This window comes from Coturnix japonica, chromosome 12 (assembly GCF_001577835.2).
Source record: "Coturnix japonica isolate 7356 chromosome 12, Coturnix japonica 2.1, whole genome shotgun sequence".
In the NCBI taxonomy this organism is placed as follows: Eukaryota; Metazoa; Chordata; class Aves; order Galliformes; family Phasianidae; genus Coturnix; species Coturnix japonica.
Window position 1 is genome coordinate 1,771,284 of NC_029527.1, and position 9,189 is coordinate 1,780,472.

At 47.6% G+C, this 9,189-nt stretch overlaps 1 protein-coding gene across 2 annotated transcripts; it reads left to right on the top strand.

The window, feature by feature from the left end:
- The first annotated feature begins 2,314 nt into the window (after positions 1-2,314).
- Positions 2,315-8,958, top strand: ALAS1 (5'-aminolevulinate synthase 1). Of its 2 annotated transcripts, XM_015874610.2 has the most exons (10): positions 2,316-2,602; positions 3,047-3,244; positions 4,137-4,292; positions 4,382-4,604; positions 5,083-5,267; positions 5,832-6,011; positions 6,163-6,327; positions 7,330-7,598; positions 8,061-8,223; positions 8,674-8,958. In XM_015874610.2, the coding sequence occupies exons 1-10, from the start codon at positions 2,416-2,418 to the stop codon at positions 8,832-8,834; spliced, it is 1,887 nt and encodes a 628-aa protein (XP_015730096.1). In that variant the 5' UTR covers positions 2,316-2,415; the 3' UTR covers positions 8,835-8,958. The 2 variants fall into 2 exon arrangements, with proteins under 2 accessions (XP_015730097.1, XP_015730096.1); XM_015874611.2 differs by lacking the exon at positions 4,137-4,292 and having other exon boundaries at positions 2,315-2,602.
- The last annotated feature ends 231 nt before the right edge of the window (positions 8,959-9,189 follow it).

A 9,189-nucleotide genomic window follows, 5' to 3' on the forward strand; every position in this document is an offset into this window, starting at 1 on the left:
ATCTGAGCCTGGAATTTGAGTCTGGATTTAATCCAGATGTCAAGATCACATCCACTCCCTTAGAAAATTCAGATCTCAATATAGTCCGTGGCTTGTGCATGGGGAGGGGGGTTGTTTTTCTGGCTTTCCCTCTCTTGAGACCGACTGGGTGGGAACAAAGGAGGAATGTGCACAGCTCTGGGTGGAGAAGTGGGGAAAAGGGATTAAATGCTGCTAGTGGTACAGTTGTACACTTTGGATCCCCACCCACCCCCCCGGGCAGGCTAAGGAAGGCTAAGGATGAGCTCTCTGTTCTCCATTCAGCCCAAAGGTTCTGGCCCAAACTCCTCTTTCTGGAGCAAGGCAAAGGAAGGTTGTGTGGTAATCCAAGCAAGCTTCTCCTTAGCCCCGTAGGGTGATAGTAACACGATGCCACAATTAAATACCACGTAATTAATCCCTTGAAACCCTAAGAAGTTTTAGTTAATGGCAGCTTTATTAGCATTCGCTTCACTTTCAACACATAAGGTCTGGCAATAAGGTCAGTGCTGAAAAGACACCCTATCCCTTTTCTGCTGCATTTAGCCCCATTTTGTTGGTCCTAGAGCTCAAAATAATCTCTGTGCACTGACAAGGACACATTCCTTCAGCAGCTCTCCAAGACAGGGGTCAAGTTAATGTCATTCCATTGCCGTTTAGCTCTGCGCAACTCCTGTCTTGTACAAGGTTAAAGAAATACGCCAAAACCAAGCTCTAAAGAAGGGTTATAATCACATCTGATTAATAGCACAGATTGCAAGGGAGCCTGACAGCAAAGCTGAGAGCTCTTCTTTGCTGGGAGACCTCTGTGCCATAGCCAAGGCTGCTGCCTCAGCTTCCAACCTTGAATCAAGTTCGAATAGAACACAGATGCTCTCCAGGCTTCAAACTCTTGAATACAAAACCAAGAGCTTGTGAATCCTGGCAGCAGAGCAGACTGACACACTTCGTCCCTCAACCTTGCAACACGCTGAGGTGCTGCCATTAAGATAAGAAGGATAAAGCAGCATTATCAGATTGTTGTGGGATTGAACCTGCTGCGGCAGGTGTCCGTGGGGATGAGCTCAGTGTAACACAAACCCCTGGGGGCTGGGGAAGGCACAGCCAGCAGACAGCCCAGCTCTGCCTTCTGCCAAGGTTTTGCAATAGGGGGAAGAAATGCATCATTGCCCTCCTCCTCCCACGCCTCAGCAGTCGGCGTATCCCCTACAGCAACAGCACTGGGATGGCCACGTCTGCACTGAGCTCCTTCTCTCGTTACCACCTGTAAGCATTCCCTGATAAAAAACACTAAACGCTCACTTCAAAGTGGGGGACACAAGTCACAATAAGACACACTGCAGTGCCATGTTCACATGAGGGCTCCTCATAGAGTCACAGCATGGCCTGGCTTGCAAAGGCTCACAGTGCTCATCCAGTCCCAACCCCCTGCTATGTGCAGGGTCACCAACCAACAGACCAGGCTGCCCAGAGCCACATCCAGCCTGGCCTTGAATGGCTGCAGGGATGGGGCATCCGCAGCCTCCTTGTTCCATTTAATGCCTACAGGGATGGGGCACCCACAGCCTCCTTGTTCCAGTGCCATCACTATCCTCTGGGTGAAAACTCATCTCCACACCCAGCAGCACCGCAGCTGTGGAGTGAGGGGAGAAGCCGTGAGGTCTGAGGCACAGGGTGATGGCCGGGATCCTTCAGCCACCAAACAGAGCTGTGTTATTGCACCCCTATGGCCCCCTATGGCCCCCCATGGTCCCCTATGGCCCCCTATGATCCCCTATGGTCCCCATATGCGGCCTCCCCTATGATTCCCCTATGGATCCCCTATGGCCCCCTATGGTCCCCTATGATCCCCTATGGTCCCCTATGGCTCCCATTATGGGCCCCCTATGGTCCACCTATGGGGCCCCCTATGGTCCCCTATGGCCCCCTATGGCCCCATGGTCCCCTATGGCCCCCTATGATCCCCTATGGTCCCTTATGGCCCCCCATGGTCCCCTATGGCCCCCCTATGGCCCCCTATGATCCCCTATGGTCCCCTATGGCCCCCCTATGGCCCCCTCTGGTCCCCCCTGTGGTCCCTTATGGTCCCCTATGGCCCCCTATGGCCGCCTATGGTCTCCCATGGTCCCCAATAGCCCCCACTGTTCCACTCGGTGTCCTCACTTGGACCAATCACATCTCGGAGCGCAGCACAAGCTCCGCCCACTCACACCAAGCCCCTCCCATTATGGGCGGGGCATACGTGCCCTCAGTGCGCATGCGCGTGCCCGTAGCCCTATATAAGGGCGTCCGCAGCGCGCTGGGCCGCAGTTCGCCTTCCGCCCGCCGTGAGGTGACAGCTGCGTGACGTCACTTCCGTCCGGCTGTAGCTGCGGCAGCGAGGAGGAGGAAGGCAGGATGGAGGCGGTGGTTCGGCGCTGCCCGTTCCTGGCCCGGGTGTCTCAGGCCTTCCTGCAGAAAGCCGGCCCTTCCCTGCTCATCTACGCCCAGCACTGCCCTAAAATGATGGAGGCGGTCCCACGAGGCCTCGCTACCTCCGCAGCCCGCGGGCAGCAGGCGGAGGAGACCCCTGAGGCCCAGCCGGGTGAGTAGGCCCCGCTGTGCTGTGTGCATTAGCTCAGTGTCGCTTAATGCTTTGAAACCCAGCGGTCATTGAGTGGGGGTGACTCTGCTGTGGGCACAGCTGGGTTGGGGCCAAAGCCTGAGGCTGCTATGGGCTCATATGGGGCTGTATCACACCCTGGGGAGCCTCTCCTGGTGCTGAGGGTTGGGGTGAAGTGTTTGGAGTAGGAATCTCCCTCTTAAAGGTAAGTGAGGGATTTCAACCTTAGAAGGGTACAGTGCAGGGTTTAGCATCCAAAGTCAGCCCCTCCTTGGGTATCATTAGCATTTCTTATGTAAATAACACATGAATGCCCAGTTAAGTCACTCTGAATGACTTGTGCTATGTGAGAAGTATGCAGAAAAGCTGAAGTAGCTATTAAAATGATAAACCCGAATTGCTTTCCTTTCTCTCTGCCCTCCCCAGAGGCCAAAAAAACCCAGCAGAACACAGATGGGTCACAGCCTCCTGCTGGCCACCCACCTGCTGCTGCTGCTGGTCAGAACTCTGCCACTAAATGCCCGTTCCTGGCAGCTCAGATGAATCACAAGAGCAGCAATGTCTTCTGCAAAGCCAGCTTGGAACTGCAGGAGGATGTGAAGGAAATGCAGGTGGACAGGAAAGGTATGTATGGTATGCATTGGTTCCTTCTGAGAGCCTTTGGTACTTGATTTTCTTCTGCCCCATGCCAAGTGTAGCAGTCATTGAATACCTTATGTAGATAAGGTTATGGCAAATAGCAATAGAAAGTTGTAGAATGCAGGTATTAATGGTGTGCCTGCAGTATTGTGCAGTCATTGCCATGGGTGATCATCATTCAGAAGTCCTGTATGCAGTAGTTTGATACCCTGGTTCAAAGTGTGTGAAGTGGTTCTTTTTTACCCTAAGCAGGCTGCTGGGACAAGAGAGCTTTACCACAGTGCTGTTATAGACGAGGGTGGTAGGTACATAGAGAAGAAACAGGGTCAGGATACTGCTTTACAAATCTAAGCTTGAAAGCAAGTGAGCAGCAGCTCTTTATTCTGTAGAACTGAAGGGTGTTGGCTGACTTGCAATCCTGGTGCAGAAATGCTGTCCTTCAAGGAAGAAACTTTTCACCAATGTCAATAAAACCTTGCCATACACCTCCAAAAGGAAGCCTGTTTTCTCCTTTTTAGTTCTGGAGGTGGAAAGGAAGCTGCCAGTTAGAACTCTGCCTTCAGTTAGCTATGTACCAGTTTGTTCAGATGAGTGCTGTAGCTCTGTAGGATGGGGCTCTGAGTCATGATGTGAACCAAATGTGTTGTAAGGCAATACATGTGGTGGTGTGGTTGCGTTGTATGGGACAAAAAGGGAAACAAACCTTTCTCATCCAAATGACTGACCAGTGCAATGGCTTAATTTGGCAGGGGTAGATCTAGGCGCATGCTTTCTAAAGAATGAGGAGTTAGTTAAAAGTGTTTACCTCTCTAAATTCAACCTAAACACCTCTATTTCAAACTGATTAGCTCACTGTAATCCATTATGATGTCTGTAGGTAAAGAATTTGCCAAAATACCAACTAATTCCGTGGTGAGGAACACTGAGGCTGAGGGAGAAGAGCAGAGTGGCTTGCTCAAGAAGTTTAAGGATATTATGCTGAAGCAAAGGCCTGAAAGTGTGTCTCATCTGCTTCAGGATAACTTGCCCAAATGTAAGACTATCTGGCAATACCCTCTCAGGTCTGCTCCCTTGTGATTACCTTTTTCCCCTGTGTGCTGAAGTCTTTTTGTTTCATTTCAGCTGTATCCACCTTCCAGTATGATCAGTTCTTTGAGAAAAAGATAGATGAAAAGAAGAAGGATCATACCTACAGAGTGTTCAAAACGGTGAACCGAAAGGCACAGATCTTTCCCATGGCAGATGACTACTCTGACTCCCTGATCACCAAGAAGGAGGTGTCTGTCTGGTGCAGCAATGATTACCTGGGCATGAGTCGTCACCCTCGTGTGTGCGGAGCAGTGATGTGAGTAGGGCTGCATTCTTAAGAGATGCATTCAGTTTAGGGGTTGCTCTGCAGCAGCTTCTCTAGGCAGACTTCTGAAGAATTGATTGCGTTATGCTACATAAGCTGCTTCTGATGGTATTCTTGGTATAATTAAGCTTATGCTCCACTCTTCAGCTAGTGCAGGTAACTTCATATTTGGTGTCAGGGCTGCAGAATTTACTTGTCAGTCCTTGCCCTTCATTTCCTCTGAAACCCCAACCACTACCAGTTAGACTGGATGGTGTGTTGCAACTATTCCCAGTAACTGATTCCTTAGTTCAGTGAAACCCTGAGTTATGCAGATTGTTCGAAGACCTTTAAAGCTAACAGCAGCTTTTTGCAGTCCTTCCCTTTTAAGATGACTTAAGGGTCACTGCTGAAGGTACTTCAGTACATATTAATCTCTGTAACAGTTGAATGTTAGTATCACTGATGTATCTTTTTGGGCCCTTTGTAGGGATACACTGAAACAACATGGTGCTGGAGCAGGAGGCACAAGAAATATTTCAGGAACAAGCAAATTTCACGTTGACTTGGAAAAAGAACTGGCTGATCTTCATGGAAAAGATGCAGCCTTGTTGTTCTCATCTTGCTTTGTAGCCAATGATTCCACCCTCTTCACTCTTGCTAAAATGCTGCCAGGTGAGAATAAGCTCTATATTGTATTTGCTGCCAAGCACAGCCATGTCCTTAGCAGCTAAGAGAATGCTTTCCAGGTGTCTGCTCAGAGTGGAGGCTCATTGTACCCAGTGTCAAGTGTGCATTCAAATTATGTTCAGCTCCTTCAAATCGTGGTACTGAGCCTGAGCCCCAGGAGCTATTTACTGCAGAATGAATTGGAGGAAAAAGCACAGAATTTTCTGATCCCTCACTTAAATGCCACTTGAGAATTAGGCAGGAGGAGCTCAGTGTCCTCCTACTTGTGGGTGTGAATTTTTCTAGCCCTTCAGTGTGGTTCAGGAGGGGTTTCTTTCAACTTTAGAAGTTCTTGCACAAGATATTAAGAACTTAGAAAATACAGGAGGTTCTTCTTAATCTCAGGTGTCTAAACTAATACGAACCTAATATAGACCTGCCCTTCTGATTGAAGGCATTCCTTTCTGGAACTTGCTCCCCTTGCTCTTTGAATACATATGATGTATCAGATGCTGCTGGGCATCAGATGATGCTTTCTGTACTTGATGTGTGACTGGGTTGTTCCCTCAGGTTGTGAGATCTACTCTGATTCTGGAAACCATGCCTCCATGATCCAGGGCATTCGAAACAGCAGGGTGCCGAAACACATCTTTCGCCATAACGATGTCAACCATCTTCGAGAGCTATTGAAGAAGTCTGATCCGTCTACCCCTAAAATTGTTGCATTTGAAACTGTGCATTCTATGGATGGTAAGGTGACATGGGCTGCTCTCTTTTTCCAGCTTTGCCAGTACTGAGATCTGTATTTTGGGTCTGAAAGCTATGAGTGTTTAAAGTGTAATGTCTGTCCAAGTGGAGTGCAGGGGGATCCTCAACTGCATTTTGCTTCTTTGGTCTGTAGGTGCTGTCTGCCCTCTGGAAGAGCTGTGTGACGTGGCTCACGAGCACGGGGCAATCACTTTTGTGGATGAAGTGCACGCTGTGGGGCTGTATGGAGCTCGAGGTGGTGGGATAGGGGACCGCGATGGAGTCATGCACAAGATGGACATCATCTCTGGAACTCTTGGTATGCACGCTTTCACAGAAGCTTACATATTCAAAGGCTGCAAAGCTTCTGAGCAGCCAAATTAAGTGGGTTAAGTCAAAATCTGTCTATTCAAATGAACTTGCTAAGGGTTTATGGAGGAGGGGGGTTTAGTATTTTTCAGAAAGCCCAAAGGATTTAAGTATGTCCCAGTTTGGAAAGCATTTGTTAAGCTACTTACTTTGTCTTAAATCTTTTAGGTTAGCATTCTTGTTTTAAATGAGCTAGTAAAAAAGAAAGAGTCCCGAGTCAATTCAGGTGAGAAATCTAGCAGGGTAGCACTCTGTATGTAGTTCTTTATGTGAAATGGAGTGTTCCTAATCCAGAAACCTGAGATGGGGGGGTTACGTAAAAAGGCTTGGCAAGAGCTGAAGCAACTGCTATTATCTGAGGAGAATGCAGGCTTGGCAGTGAGTTTACTGCTGCAAATGGGAAAGTTGTTTAAACAGCACCTAAAACATAAATAAAACTTAGTAGGGGAGTTAGTGGCTCCAGCTCTTACAGCTTCATGAGTGCTTCTGTTTTCATTAGGATGTGACCCTCAACGCTCAGGTTTTGTGTGTGGCTCTGCTTGAGTACCAGAGCATCCCCCTATTTGGGAAGGAAGCACTGATCACGCAGAGTAACCACCATGCATGCTCCTAAGGAGTGCAGGCTATTTCCAGCATCTCTGGAGCAGATTTAAAGTAATCTGCTGAGAGACTTAGTGTTGATCTTCTCGGGTCATTACCACAGTCTGTGCTTCTGAGGTCTTCCCCAAATCAGAAGGTGGGTGTTTGATGTGATCCAGGACTATCCTTGCTGTGTAGAAACTCAGGTGTTATGAGGATTGGTTTAGAGACAAAGCTGCAACATGTGCAAAGTGCAGGTGAGATGAGAGGGAGGGGCTGAGATGGTTGCCTACCACACACTCCCAACCATTCCAATGGGTGGAAGGAAGAAGCTTGGGTTACTTACACTTGTGATTTCTGTATTGTTTTTTAGGCAAGGCCTTTGGCTGTGTGGGTGGATACATCTCCAGTACAAGTGCTCTGATAGACACTGTCCGTTCATATGCTGCTGGTTTCATTTTCACTACATCCCTGCCACCCATGCTCCTGGCTGGTGCCCTCGAATCTGTCCGAACTCTGAAAAGTGCTGAGGGACAAATCTTGAGGCGCCAGCACCAACGCAATGTGAAGCTTATGAGACAGATGCTGATGGACGCAGGGCTTCCTGTAGTACACTGCCCAAGTCACATCATTCCAATAAGGGTGAGTGTTTAAGATCTCTGATAGAGGGCCTTGGTGCCTGTGGTTGTGGTCAGATTGTTTCCCAGTATTAATAAATACTCATGAAATTCAAGCTCTGTCCTCTTACATGCTGTGAGTCTGGCTTACCTTTCATGTCATAAAGGCTGTAAGTTGACTTCAGCCCACTATAAATGTTGTGAAGTAAAATGATAGTGTATGAAACTCGTGGTCTGAAAGTATAGATGAGACATAGATGCTAGAAACAAGCCAGTAGAAAGAACTCGGGTACAAACAATTACCTGCTGAGGCTGCAGAGGGCTCTAGAGTGGAAGCTCTCAGTTCCTATGTCTGATGGATATCCTATTTAGTGGGTGTAAGGGAGGCTTGTCATGTTTGACTCCTGTGGCTGATGGAATTAGGCTGACAACTTCTGCTACTTTGTGTGTTCTGGTTGATACTGAAACTTAAACTTTGGAATTTCAGGTTGCAGATGCTGCTAAAAATACAGAGATCTGTGACAAGCTGATGAGCCAGCACAGCATCTATGTCCAAGCCATCAACTACCCCACAGTTCCTCGTGGAGAAGAGCTGCTACGTATTGCTCCTACACCTCACCACACCCCTCAGATGATGAGTTATTTCCTTGGTGAGTAGATTCATGCTTTAGTAAGACAAAAAGACTGGGCTGCTTATGCAATCTTTAAGATAAAGATAAGACTTAGGAAATGATTAAATTTTAAATGGTATCAGCTGGATAATGCTTACTGCAGCTCTTATGTCCTACACTTGTGTGACTAACATGAGCATGAGCAGTGAAAGCCAACAGGCTGACCTAGAATACTGTGCTCTCCCAGTGCATTCCTACATCCAGCCACTTCTGTCCCAGTCACTCCTGCTGGGGCTGCTTGTATGTTGTCCAAACAACCACAACCTTAACAAGAGAAGATTAACTACAGCCCTGTTGCATCATTCTAGAGGTGATTTATGTCCTAAACAGTCTTTTCTTTCCTGGGATAAATGTTCTGTCAGTTCTCTTTGGCTGAAGAAATCCGATGTTCTGAGATGTGATCTTGGTGTGTTTCCTTCTTCATAACAGAAAAGCTGCTGGCTACATGGAAGGATGTTGGGCTGGAGCTGAAGCCTCACTCATCAGCTGAATGCAACTTCTGCAGAAGACCTCTCCACTTCGAAGTGATGAGTGAAAGGGAAAGATCCTACTTCAGTGGCATGAGCAAACTAGTATCTGTCAGTGCATGAAAGTAATGGTGTTCATCTTATTCTTATCTAGTTCTCATATCCAATCAGTAGCATTTTTAAATTACTTAATAAGCATTTTAATCATAGTTAAAGCACTACGCTCTGAGAATAAATTTCTAGAGCCCCTGCCCACTTGTGTTTTTGCTTCTTTTCTATTTAGCCTCCACAAGATGAAGTATCAGTGGTTAGAAGGGCATCCCATTGAATTAAAGGTGCTCTACACCAACTGTCAGCTGGACTCTTTTCAGTGAGTTTCCTACTTCTTTATGAGGTGTAGGTTTATTATGGAAAGAGAAGATTTAGTGATACTGGGTGTTCCTCAGTCTGGCTTTGTTCTTCCTTCATGCTTGTGCTC